The sequence below is a fragment of the Diplotaxodon limnothrissa genome, linkage group LG23, assembly GCF_057381915.1.
Source record: "Diplotaxodon limnothrissa isolate DT_005_m linkage group LG23, D_limnothrissa_male_GT1.1, whole genome shotgun sequence".
NCBI lineage: Eukaryota > Metazoa > Chordata > Actinopteri > Cichliformes > Cichlidae > Diplotaxodon > Diplotaxodon limnothrissa.
In genome coordinates, this window is record NC_140617.1 from 1864911 (window position 1) to 1879539 (window position 14629).

At 40.1% G+C, this 14629-nt stretch overlaps 1 protein-coding gene across 3 annotated transcripts in view; it reads left to right on the forward strand.

The window, feature by feature from the left end:
* Positions 1–684: 684 nt before the first annotated feature.
* Positions 685–14629, forward strand: part of cacna1ea (calcium channel, voltage-dependent, R type, alpha 1E subunit a) — a 105153-nt gene continuing 91208 nt past the window's right edge. For all 3 annotated transcript variants that reach the window (XM_085347294.1, XM_085347296.1, XM_085347295.1), the window contains exon 1: positions 685–1202. In XM_085347294.1, the coding sequence (XP_085203420.1) occupies positions 685–1202 (518 nt within the window). The remainder of the gene's footprint in view (positions 1203–14629) is intronic.

The following is a 14629-nucleotide window of genomic DNA, read 5'->3' on the forward strand; positions in this document are numbered from 1 at the left end:
GGACACTGAGAGCTATTGGGACACTGGCAAATTACCTCAGGAGTTTAGCTGAACAAATGCATAGTTATACAGTAGCCGGATGTCTTCAGGCTTTTTTACTTGTATTGCCACCCACCCAAACAGCGAGTGTCTGTGTTTCCAGTGGATAGAAGGTAGATGCACAAAGTCTGTTTCAAGAGCATAAACAAAGCCTCCCTTTGTGTCTTTGTTTTACAAAAAATGTTCATATTGTGTGATAGATTCAGCTTTAATAATACAGTTTTATTCAGAACACATTATACTGTTTATACTGTGGATGAATATTGGAAATAGAAGACGTTAACAGTATGAGAATACTGAGTAGCCAAACGATAGACTACTGATACTGGAAAGAGCTCCCAAACCTCAGCTTACAGGTTTCCTATCTACATTCAAGTCGTGTCCTCATATATCACGAGAAGCCTAATAAGGATAGATATTCAAAAATGAAACTTTTTAATCACATTTGTATTTGCTGTCATCTGTAATTAGTGTTTCCACTGCCATTTCAGCTGAATATGAGATCCAGACAAAGTATCTGTTTGATGGTGTCTTTGATATCAGTGATGACTGTGTTCATTTTCTACGTCTCTAACATCTCCTTTCCTGCATTCCTTCTCCTCTCTGTTGCAGCACTATGCTGAGATCCAGAGGCGCTTCCCCACCATGCTGGAAATGGGCTCCTGTTCGGTTAGCTCTCAGTCTCTGACAGGGAACCACAATGCTAGAAGCCCAGGAGGGCCTGACTATCCAGTGGGTGGTTTGGCTGTGGGGGCAATGTGTGGTAGCAGCACCCCCCGGCACCACATCATCCGCCCATCCCCAGCGGACTGCGAGAGCTGGCAGAAGCATCGCGCAGGACTGGGTGGAGGGTCAAAGCTGTATCCTGAATCACACTCCCTCCTGGAGCCCGAAAGCCTCTCAACCAGCTATGACACCCTCCACCTCTCACACGTGTCTGGCCACGCTCCTCCTTTACACCCAAACCGCCTCGGTCTCACCCTTGATGTGGTTTCCACTTTTGATGTTGGAGTCGGGATGCTTGGGGTGGATGGAGATATGGCAATCAGTCCTAATGTGATCAAGAGACGTCGGGGTGGACTGATTGAGCAGAGAGACATTGTTAAAGCCCACCAAGCCCATAAGATTCAGAGCACACCTCAGGCGCGACGCAAGGAGTGGGAGTAAGTATAAGGCTGATGATACACACTCTTAGATCCCTTTATCTTACCTGCTAAATTACCATGAAGTTGAACTTAAAATCCAAATTTTAAGGTTTATTTTCTCCCAATACTGTTCTTCAGCAATCCAGTGCTCTAAAATCCAGAACTCACATCTGTCTGCAGTGCCTATAAAAGACCACAACCCTTTTTAAAAACACCATTAAAAATAGCTACACACATGTTTTGATATGTTATAGTACCATTACTATGTTGTGGTGTTCCAGCTGGTTTACTTACCTTTGTTGGGACAAAATCCAATCTCCAGACGATTAGTGGCTAGGTTTCAAAAGTCAGAGAAGCTATAAAGCAGAAACAGATTTAGTGTACTGTAAACTGCAGTTTCTCTTCTTTGTTTTGTAGACTTGCCTCTGTGGCACACCAGGTGTCTATTTATCATTCTGTAAACAGACATGTCAGTCCTCCGGGGACCAAATTTTATTTTGGCAGAGCGGACAAATCTGCTGCAATACTAGTAAAACCAATTCAGTGTTCAGCTTTGTCGGGGCCGCTATTTATTTTTGTTTGTCATTAGAAACAGTATTCAGCTCAGGTCAGGAGTGTGAAACCACATCTCCTATTTAAATGTATAAAACAAATATACAGTAAATGTTACAGAGCCAGTAGCCTGAGGATTACAGCTCACATCAGTCTCAGCAAAAGTATATTCACAACTAGTGACTCTGTCATGTTTTTCTCTAAAGGGAAGAACTTTTTTTTCCCATTCATAGCATCAAACACACACTTGCAAATCAGTCAAGAAATATTTTAGAAAAAAAATACTGTTGCACTTATACGAGCTTTTCATGTTTTTATACAGACAACAGTCACTTAGCTTAATATTAGGACTGGAAACCAATCTGCATAAAGCAACGAAATTCACTTAGTGCCACATTTACAGCTCGATTGTTCTCCATTGTGGTCACAGACATGGACAGCTGGAGATGGTCGAGTTCCTGTTGTACTTCTTTGAAGTCTGGGGCGGATCCACAGTCCGTGTAACGTAAATTCTCTTGTGGTTAAAGAAAAAAAAAAAACCCTAAACAGGCAGACATGCTGCATCCGCACAGATTGTCGAGCTGTCTGATGGTGAAATTGACATCACTTGGACCACTCAGCAGTTAACATTTTGCTAATCTAGTTAGCTTAGCAATTAGCTAAGCTAACTAGCTAATGGCAATGACTTCGTATAGAGCATAGCATAGCATAGCATCTTTATTTATAACGCACTTTACATCTAACAATGTTGACCAAAGTGCTACAAATATAAAACAGAGAGGAAACAGTTTAAATTGCATATAAAATATCTTAAAATTAAAAATAATATAATTAATAAGAAACATATTAAGAGACATCAACAAGTCCTGCTGTGCTAAAAGCCAAGGTAAATAAATATGTTTTAAGACGTGATTTAAAAACAGATAAGGAAGGTGCCTGTCTAACATGTAAAGGCAACTCATTCCACAATTTTGGTGCTGCCACAGCAAACACCCGATCCCCTCTGAGCTTACGATTAGTCCTGGGCACGCTCAGGAGGAGCTGGTCTGCCGACCTGAGGGACCATGAAGGTATGTATGGATGAAGAAGCTCAGAGAGGTACACAGGGGCAGCATTGGACAAACATTTAAAAACAAATAAAAGCAGCTTAAAATGGATCCTAAAATGCACGGGCAGCCAATGAAGTGAATATAAAACTGGGGTGATATGTTCGTATCTACGAGTGCCAGTTAAAAGGCGTGCAGCAGCATTCTGGACTAACTGCAGTCGAAAAATAGAAGACCGACTCACCCCAAAATAAAGAGAATTACAGTAATCCAGCCGAACGGTTACAAAAGCGTGGATTACTGTTTCAAATTGCTGTCTCGTAAGAAAGTGCTTAATTTTGGCCAGCTGCCTCAGATGAAAGAAACTAGACCTTACAACCAACCCGATCTGGCTTTCAAGCTTAAGCTCAGGATCCATTTTAAAACCCAGATTAACAATCTCTGGTTTATAGAATGATTTCAGGGATTGCAAATCAACACACGGAACAGCAGTGGAGGCAGGTCTGAACACCATTACTTCAGTCTTAGAATCATTAAAACAAAGAAAGTTTAGCGCCAACCACGACTTGACGTCCTCCAGACATGTTTGTAAACGATTGACAGACGACCCATCTTTCTTTTTAAGAGGAACATAAATCTGGCAGTCATCTGCATAACAGTGAAAAGAGAGTCTGTGTTTTCTAAAAATTGAGCCCAATGGAAGTAAATAAAGTGAAAACAGGATAGGGCCCAGAATGGAACCCTGTGGTACTCCGTGAGACAGCGGAGCTCGGGAGGACTCACAGTTTCCTAAGCAAACTGAAAAGGTTCGGTTTGTTAAGTAAGACCTGAACCATTTCAGAGCCACACCTGTTATACCGACACACTGCTCCAAACGTGAGATTAAAATTTCATGGTCTACAGTGTCAAATGCAGCAGTTAAATCGAGTAAAATAAGAATGACACTTTCACCAGAATCACATGATAAAAATATATCATTAAAAATTCTTAAAAGTGCTGATTCAGTGCTATGCATTGCTTTAAAACCAGATTGAAAAATCTCCTGAACGTTTTGTGCATTCAAGTATGAGATCAATTGGTCATATACAATTTTTTCCAAGACTTTAGATAAAAAGGGCAGCTTAGATATTGGTCTAAAGTTCTCAACAGCGTTTGTATCTAGCCCAGGTTTCTTAAGAAGTGGTTGCACTATTGCATCTTTGAAATTCTTTGGAACCACACCTGAAGTAAGGCTGCTATTTAAAATGGTTAAAATGGTTGGACCTATGGTAGAAAAAACTTCTTTCAGAAAAAGGGGAGGGATAGGATCATAAGGTGAGCCTACAGGCTTTAAATGATCCACCACCTCCTGTAGCTGAGCAAGAGTAACCGACTCAAACTGCTGAAAGACAGCTGAGCAAATTGGAAGATCAGAGGCGTCAGATGTGGGCAAAATAATCTGCGCCCTAGCCGAGGCTACCTTGTTTATAAAGAAGTGCAGAAACCTTTCACACATTTCAAGTGAAGGCTCAAAACTAAGAGCAGAGGGAGAGCTTAAAATAGTCTCAATTGACTTAAACAATATATGTGGTTTCTGATAATTCACCATAATAATGTTTGCAAAGTGTTTCCGCTTTGCTTCTTTTATTGTAAGCTGATATAAGGCCCAGCACTCTCTTAAACTTTGTAAAGAGACCTGTAAGTTATCTTTTTTCCATCTCCGCTCAGCCCTACGACATTCACGCCTCGCAGCACGAGTTTCATCGTTCAACCAGGGTTCAAGCTTTGTCTTAGGATGCTTAATTTTTAGAGGGGCAACAATATCCAAGACAGTCTGACAAGTGGTATGAAACCAAAAACTGAGTTCCTCTACGTATTGGAGTGTCTCAGGAATGGAGAACTGATTATAGTAGGTGGAGAACCGTGCTGCCGTGGAAGAATTTAACAAACGAGATGTCTTTGCAGGGACAAGCCCCCTGAATTCATTTCTAGATAAAGAGATGTCAAGCAAACACAACCCCGGCCCTGCCCACATATGTATGAGTATTTTGTTAAAAGTCACACTTTGGCCTTTTGTCCAAACATGAATGCTTTTTTTTTTTTTTTTTTTGGCCACTGAAACTAGAAAATCTCCTTGGCGGGTGAATAGTTTCCTTGTTTACATGGGTTCAGGGCCTTTTTTTTTTTACCCTAGATTGTGCTCCGTGTTCTTTTGTAGGCTTTTGATTGACCAACAGTTTCACACATTTAGGGTTGCTTTGGCATGTTCTTGACATTTTTTTTTCTTTTTCTTGGTGACAGAAATATTTTTGTATATAAAAATGCCCATGTGTGTGTAAACGTATCGTAAGAGTAGATTCAGCCTCATCTAACAAATCATTTTTATGTCACTTTTGCACATCTTGTGATTGTTTCCTGTTTGAGTTAAAGCGAGTCTTTCATATGCGAAGGTCTAGTAAATACTTTTCATTCAAACTATATTTTTAACACACTGAAAACATATTAAAAACACCATCTAATGCTTACTCAGTGAACAATCCTATAGACTATGTTGACTGTGTGATGTCTGCGAGTATGTGTGTACTCATTCACATGTTCGTACCACGTGCATGTGTGTGCATATATTTAATGGTTTCCTGCCCTGCAGCGCTGTGGAATTTGTAGCTGATTATATCAGTGATGCCCCCCTCGGTTTCTCTGCTGAAGCTGAGGCTTCACCTCTAGTGGTGTTGGCACCCTCTGTGCCTCCCCTCATATCCTCTTCACCGCAGGTACAGGATGCCACGTCTTAACCTGAGCTACTGTATATCTATAGTTAAAGAGATGAAGGACTGTGGAGAATGACAGCACATAGTGGGAGGACAGATGGAACAGAGATGACGTACACTGAATGCAGGATAAGTGTGAGTGGGAAAGAGACTAACGTGAATCAGTTAGAGGAGCAGTTTTCATTGAGAACTTTTCCTGCTTTAATTTGCATTTGATATTTAAATCCATGTGACAGTAGTGTGGAAGTGGGTGATAACCATTCAAACCAGGCCTGTGGAGATGCTCGGCCATGGACTAGATTACTATTCACCGCCCTGCCTAGTATAATTATTACAACACTACATGACTGATCTATAGTTGTGCTGCTGAGGGGACAATGACTAAAGTGAGTCAGGAATCATTACAACCATAAACATCCACCTCTCAGAGCCACTTAGCAGCAAACCCTCAGTTACCTGACACGGAGGATGGAAAATGAGATGATGCACCTGAGCCCACCTGCACACCTGCTTTTGTTTTTCAAAGCAAATTAGTCTGATTTCAGACCAAGCTGCAGCCACATCTCATGAAAAAAGCGAAATTCATCATTAGTGCCATGCTGTATAAATTTAGCCAAATTTGAAAACTCTACAGTATCTTTAAGTCATTATAGTTAATGAGGCCATGTATTTGTTTTGTTTTACTTTCTACTTTTATTTCAAATTAGTTTATATGGAATCTTATTTCCCCACTGGAAAAAACATTTTTTGCTTTAATAACCATTAATACCTAGAAAATCTGAGACATCAATGTTTTTTGATGGCCTAAACAAGTAAACTATGTAATGTAGGATGGACACGCTGAAACATCTCTCTGGTGTCAACTTGAATCCATACGTTCAGTTAACATTTCAAAAAGGAAAAACCAAGGCCAATAAGTCTGCTGTGGACTTTCACAAATACATTCATTCTCACGATCTGTATCAGATTTGGCCCTTAACAATATACAGTATTGTAGTCTCATTGTGATTCATTTGATGGGCATGTTTATGCTCCACAGGGGGAAAGAAACTGTATAGTGTAGACCAGAGGCGGAGCCAGACATTTGAAACACCCGGGGCTTAGCCCAAAGAGTAGTATGCATGTGGGATTTTTTTTTGGGGGGGGGGGGGGTGTAGAAATGACTGAAAGATTAATAGGCTCTGTTCAAAAAAGAATGACTTCATATAGGGAAAAATATATATCACATGTGCAGGACGCCTTAAACTAGTTTTTTAATTAAGCAGCAAGGCAGAACAAGGTCAGGGCTGCATCAAGACACGAGGACTAAACCCCAATTCAACCAGACCCAGAACTGATCCAGAATTAAAACAGGACTACAACAGTTCAAAATCAGGACTACTGAGGACTTAACCAAGACAGAACCAGAATCAGAACTAGATGATAGCACTAAAAATCATCATAGACCTGCACTACACTTATTTTTTAATTCTACCAAAGTCCACTATTTAGATTGAGAAAAGTTTATATAATTATTTAGCCTTGTTGTGCAAACAAGCCTGCAAAACTTAATAAATACAGAATTTGAAAAATAACAAACCTAAAAAGAAACACTAGGTACGAGATACATGAGTACCTGTGATACGGTGATACTTTTGGTAAACAACCATTTGACTAACATGTGTGTCTCACCTGCTCTTGTTCCACCTCTGTTCTGTCCTCGTTCTCCTCTCTCTCCCTCTTTGTGCTGACAATCATCAAATATACAGTTGAAACCAGATATTTACTCTTCAGATAAAAACACTTTTTTAATTGTAACATCAAATCAGACTAAATGTTTATTTCTTTAGATTGATAAATATAAAAACATATTTGTTAACTTTAAGAGTAAAGAGAGAAACTATCTGTATTTCTTAATTGCAAATGGCACCAAATTGTATTCAAACTGAGCCACACTTATGGAGCTCCACAGTTCTTTTCCTGGTGTTTTGGTTGATATCTCTTGATTTTCCCATGTCAAAGAAACAGGCTCTGTGTTTTGCCTTATATGCATCCACAGCTGTGCCACCAGTTTACTCACATGGACTCTACTAACCTATCAGAAGCTTCTTCAGCTCAGAATGGAATCGTCTGGAGTTTTCTTATTAATTAACAATAAATTTAGTGTATATGTGCTCCTAAATTTGGTGAAAGTGATAAAAAATAGCTCTGTCTCTCTTTATTCTGAAATTTAACTAATTCAAAATATATTTCAATATTTATCTAAAACAAAAATTTACTCTAAATTGATGTTGTACAGTAAAAATGTTTTATGTTTTCTCCCTAAAGTGTATGTAAATATCTGGTTACAAATGTGAATATCCTGCTGTGTACTGAAATCCCTCTTGTTTTGCATAGAAATATACTGAACAACATACAAAGCATAATATATAAAATAACATTTACCTGAGTTTTTTCTTTGAAAGAACCCTCGAATGTCCATTCTTATGTTTCAGTACATAACTGAAACCGATTTAGTCGGGGAGGGTAAGAACTGAAAATATGAAATAAACACACGTAAGCTAAGACTCTAAAAAAAATAGCATTTGTTCGGCTTTTCATTTTGCCATTTGTTGATTCACTTGAAGAGCAAGTAAAATAATATTGGTCAAGTGATCAGTTTGATATCAATCTTTCGTGATGCACCGTCATATTTACATTATTTGTACGGTACGAATGATTTGCTTTGGTACCTGCTCAAACTTAAGCTCTCTTTAGTATGGCTGGCTCCTTCTCTCCAACAGCGCACTCACGGGCAGCAGCTGCCCCGCCCCCTCGCTCAGTCGCTTAGTGCCTGAGCTTGGATCATACCAATATCAGGGGGGGATTCACGCACAGTCGTAAATTCCCACAGTGTGCACTATGTGCTTCGAATATTGTGTGTACTTTTTGTTTTATACAGTTGTCAGCCAGGCATCTAACTATGAAAAAATTACACTCCAAAATACCCCGGGCTTCTGACAAAACAACCCGGGCTTAAGCCCCGTAAGCCACCCCCCCGCTCCGCCCCTGGTGTAGACCAGCAGTCACTGGACTGTTTCCTCTGAACACTTTGTTCTGTGAAAAATAATGAGCTACGGATTTTGTCTTTTGGCATTTTTATGTAATTCCTGTGGGAAACCAATGAAATATTAGCTTGTCACACACAGCTTAGTTGAAAGACAGGTTGAAACAACAAACACTTGATATCATGCTTTGTACAGGAAGCAATTAAGCATCCAAGACTAGTAACGTGTCTTTTAATCAGGAGTGGACTGTGTTTGTGTGTTTGTGTCTGTCTTTGCAGGTGCGTGTGTGTGTTGCATTTCAAACATAGCGGTTAGGATATTAACATCCGTTCGGAAGATCTTAATGAAATAGCAGAGTTTGGAGTCGGCATTAACTTGATGCTGATGACAGTGATCAGCTGGAATCAGTCTGGCTTTAGGAGGCTGGTCACCAACAGAGGAAAGCACCAAATATGTTTCTGGTCCTGCTTGACCTTTGTGTTGATTTGTGTCTGAGTACGTGTGAATGAAATGAGTAATGGGTGAAATTGTAAGATCAGTGACTCTATACAAAATATGCACGCCTTTCCATATTTGAACATGAGTGCAGTATTCAACTAGCATGCTTGGTTAGTGTGTAACCGGCTTCTGCTTCACCCACTGCAACAGGCCGGCCCAAACAGACTCATCGACTCTGTGTTGTGTTTTTACGAAGACAAGGAGTCTCTGATTGATTGTCGCCACTTTATTTCTCGAATGGAAACAACGGTGTTGTATCAGTGCAAAGGGCACGCCACACACCACTCCGCACAGCACACTACGGCAGAACATCCCATTAGCATTCTGCTTTAGCATACAGTTTAACACAATATTAAACAAATGCAAAGTACATAAAACTGGTGTTGGACATGTGTCCACTGAGCACTGATTACACTCGGTGCCCATCAGTTGATCAAACAAGTTTTATGTGTCTGTACTACTTAGCTACAGCAGACTGGCAGCGATTACTGCAGCAAACCTAACCGGCCACACCGAGAGGGGGCGCTGTTTCCCCATTACGCTGACATTTGTGGCAAGTGAAGTAATACCACAGAAACACTGTTACATTAGCAACTCACAAACAGTATAAAAGGTGGGCAGAGCTACTGTTAAGTTGATTTCTGAATTCAGCTTTTTCACCATCGCCATCTTAAGGCTTCAAAAAAACTGGAAGTGACAAGAGGAGCGGTTCAGCCTGTAAAACTGTTAAGTGGTGAATGACTTTTCAGTCTCAGTTCATTAGCCAATAAGTACAATAAACCTCTATTTTGAGCCATAGAACGACCAGGACTTATAAAATAGTGTTTACTATATGACCAGGAGTCTTTTTGCAATTACAGCTATCGCCATCTGGTGGCCTTCAGATATATTGCAGGTTTAAGGTGCTTCCACATTGGTGTCACTTTTCACATCTGTCCAAGTTTTATAGTGTCTGTTGAGGTTTTGCATACATGTTACCACATGGATGTTAAATTGGGCCTGTGACAGTCAGTGTAGGATCAAGTGGACAAGGCTCCATCCGCAAATGTAAGTCATCAGTCTGTGAACATCTGGTAACTGACTGGTTAGAAAAAAACTCCTTGTGACTGCTTTGGTCACAAGCAGCAAGCTGTAGTGAGAGTGTGACACAAACGGGAAATGGAAATCCATGAAAGGTAAAAGTTCTGCCTTTTCAAATATATTAGCTGTAGCTGAGTCCTAGCTAACAGTCCCCATTTCAGGTTCGCGTTACACTCTTTTAACTTTTTCTACTGCTCGACTACTAGTTTTTTATTTTTGTTTTTTTCCTACAGGCCTACCACAAAGGTCTGTGAACAGCTACATTTTTATTCCATGAGAATTGACTTCCAATCCTCAAGTGGCCATTAGAGGAGCAACACTTCTGGCGCTGCCATGTTGGCTTTGTTTTTCTCCTCCAGTGATTCCCGCTTAAGTCAGGTGGATATTATGATGTTTATTCCTGTGGCAGGTTTTAATTTTTGTCTATTTTTCACACATTTTACAAAAGCTCGAGTGCACTATCACAGTATTCAGTGTCATTGCACAGTTGGCCATGTTTTGACGATGGCATTTAGATGCCCTCTGCCGAGGTCCCAGGATATACTCGTGGCTTTTTAAAAAGGGCTTGTGATTATATTCCTTTCAACATTGGGCAATTCTTTCTAGAAGAAGAGACGTTTATAGGCCTAAAAACTGGGAGGATTACAGTATAAAGTTGGGAAGCACTTGTTTGAATATTCAGCGCCTCTATTCTTAAATATATACTTTCATGGATGTAAAATTGCACATTTGCTGTATTTGAATAAAAGTACAAAATTATACTATGAAATCCAGCAAGTGTGGAAAAAATGTTCTTCGTTGTTTTCCTGCACTGATCAAGACAAAAGCTCATTAGCAGACAGCAGCGGCATTAGGTGCTGCAGACAAAATCCTAATTTCCGGAGCAATCTTATCGAAGTGAAGAGAGAAACAGTAAAAGAAGAGCTGCTGGCTGAGTGGGAATGGTGGTTAATTTAAATGCTGCAAGCCACAGATTCAAGGCAGTTAGAGCTGTTAAACTAATGGCAGCATATGTTGAATCCATGACTCATTAAGCTGAACTTGGAAATGGAAGCTGAACAGACTTCTGAAAGAATGGCATGACGATCTACCGTAAGCACAAACTCAGTATACAAGTGACAACACTGAAATGGGGCTTTACGCCTTTAGTATATTCTTGAAAGTCTGGGTAATTATCTTTGAAATGTTTATTGTATGTGGATTCCAGGTGTAACCCTAATGGTGACTTTAAAAACTGGTTCTGGTATCACACCTGCATCTGGGTTTGCTCTGTTTCTTCTGCTCTGAACTCTTCTGTCTAAGGGTCCTTATACCCGCCTAAGTTCTGCCAGCCCATATTTATGGTAAATGGATGCAGGATTAATGAGAATTAAGTGACTGAGTGCAGTGAGGATACAAGAGGAGTGTTCAGTACACCAGTAAATACCAACACTTCATCGCGGTGCTGGAGACCCAAAAATGGGTTAATTGCGTGTTTATTTTCTCCCCTTCAGATGCAAAACTGAGCAATATAGAGTCAATATAAGTGATCAAGTTCTTGTGTCACTGTTTTCATAGAAACCACTGGTTAAAGAAGGCGTGTTGAGAAATTGCACTGTTTTATTTATTGACTTGGCACAGAGTTCATGTTGTGAATTGGAACAAGCCACAGGGTACTCATTAAAACATTTTCAAAATGGAACCTTTCCAAAAAAATCATTAGCAATAAAACTCACAAAAACATTGAGTCCTACCAGAGAGAGCAGAAGGTACAGCACACTCCTCTGGTTGCTCAGCTCGGTTTCACTTTTGCTTTTCAGAGAATATACTGCAACAGTTACTGAGCTGAATCAGTCATACCGCCCAAACTATTTACTGATCTGCCTTCACACACATATGAACCTGAGTGGCATCTTATTCTTAATCCATTAGGTTTAATTTTATATCATCCCACCGTTTGTAGCTATAACAGAGTGTACTTAGGGGGATGTTTCACTGTCCTTCCACAAGTGAATTTGTGAGGTCAGACACTGATGTTGGATGAAAAGGCCGGCTCGCAGTCTCCACTTGAATTCATCCGGGTGGTGTTCTGAGTTTTTCTACACCACACTTGTCCAGTCAGTCATGTTGGAGCAGAAAGGGACCATCCTGAAACTGTTCCCACAAATTTGTGAGTATGAAATCATCCAAAATATGTTGGTCTGCTGAAGCATAAGAGTTCCTTTTAATGGACCTAAGAGGCCAAGTGCAGTTCTTAAGAAACAGGCTCCCCACCCCCACCGAACTACACTTGACACAATGCAGTCAGACAAGTAACGCTCTCCTGGCAACTGTCAAACTCAGACTCGTCCTTCAGATTTCCAGACGGAGAAGCGTGACTCGTCACTCCAGAGAACACATCGCGGCTCTAGAGTCCAGCATGGCTTCACCACTGCAATGCACTGAAGCTTTGCATTGCTCTTGGTGATGTAAGGCTTGGATGTAGCTGCGGAAACCCATTTCATTAAGCTCTCTATGGCCTGTTCTTGAGCTAATCTGAAGGCCACATGAAGTTTGGATGTCTATACGCCCCACCGAGCCTGCTCTGTGATTTTACATGGCCTACCACTTTGTGGCTGAGTCATTCCCAGTCGCTTCCACTTTATTATTATAATACCACTAACTGTTGACTGGAATATTTAGTAGCGAGAAAACGCTTGCAGACTTCTCACAAATGTTTTCATGACACGAGTTATTGTCTCTGTAATATGATTCTTTGTTTTTCTGCTGACCACACGCATTAAAAAATCAGCACCCCGAAGACTTATCGAGGGACGTCAATTCAAGAGTTCATGCAATACTTCACAGTGCTTCACATCTAGTAGTGGTCATAGCAGACGAGGACACGAGTGCATCAATGTCGTTTTGCATTTGTGTGTGAGCGCATGTGGTTTCCTGCACAGGCCTGTGTTTCTTGTACCTGTTGTTAGTATTCCTGGCAGAAATGTTTACAAGATTGGATAAATTGTGTGATATTTATTTCCCATGATTACACTCTGATTAGAGCGAGCATGTAATTCCATCCCCCACAGATGAAGGTGAAAAATTGCCTGTTTACAGAAGTGTCTGTCTGGTTCTTCACACACTGGGCACAACTTATTTATTCGTACAGCCACTTTAAGAAGAAAGAGCTTATTAGGTCTTATGGTTGAGTTTTTTAATTGTAGAGTGTAAAACCCATATTTCATAAATTTTAGCCATGCTAGTTGGAATAGCTTGTGGTGTAACAGTGTTGATTTGTTAGAAGTGAAATATCTCAGCCTATTGACATGGATACGCATAAGATTTTCTGCCATTCATCACCAGAGATGGGCACGTTACTGTAATCCAATTACTTTTTTCAAGTAACGAGTATAGTAAGGGATTACTATTGCAAAAACAGTAATTTTTTGCAATAGTTTTTTGCAAAAGATTACCGTTACTTTACCGTAGGAACGCTGCGTTACTGCGTTACTAAAACCGTGATTTTCTTGCAAGAATGTCTCATGACAGTGACGTAAGCGAGTGCGACGTTCGTGACAACAGCTGTGTGCAGATCAACAATGGATCATATATCGAGTGCAGAGAGAGTATGAGCGTGCAGCGTTTAAAGCGTGGAAGTACTGACCTTACTTTGAGTTTGTTTTTTTTTTCCATAAAAAGTGACAAAAACATTAGTGTCCGCTGTGCGTGGGAAGAAAATTTCTTTTTACAGCGAAAAAAACCCCTAAACTTCCAACAAGCACCGAGTAGCTACGACGTAATGGGAAACTCACAGAGAAACTCGCGGATTCTTCAACTGACCGCGGCACACCTGCACCAGGGTAACCCTCCGCCTGCCCCACTCCTGCTTTACAGGTGAAAATAGAGCAACAGGACCGCTGAGTCTTTGACTTTATTTATTTTCTGCTGTGTTTTACTTGGATCTATTTGAAAGAGTGAGTGTAAACACACACACACAAAGAAAAAAATTATGTGCTGGAATGTGCAGAAAATAGGTTTAACTATTAAACTAATTTCTTCCAGTCAGAGAATGTTGCAGATAATTAAATCTTTGCTTGATGCATAAAGTTAAAAGGTTAAAACTAATAAAACAAGTTTTAAAAAGAGACTTTTCCATTTGATTACATTTTGTATGATGGATTATGCAGGAAAAGTAGAATTGGGCTGAGAGATCTATCACTTTATCACCTACTCAGGTTGTAAATCGTGTTTTTAAAAAGTAACTAAGTAATTAATTACTTTTGAAAATAAGTAATCAGTAAAGTAACGGGATTACCTTTTTGGGGAAGTAATCAGTAATTAGTTACTGATTACTTTTTTCAAGTAACTTGACCAACACTGTTCATCACTGCAAAGTCTGCCTGCTTTCTCAGTGTGTTTGCCTCTTGCATTAGCAGAAGGTTCACATTTCTGGGCTGGAGTTAAATGCCTCAGTAAATCTTTGATAGATTGCCATGAAATTTGGCTCAGACATTTATGTGATCCTCAGGATGAAC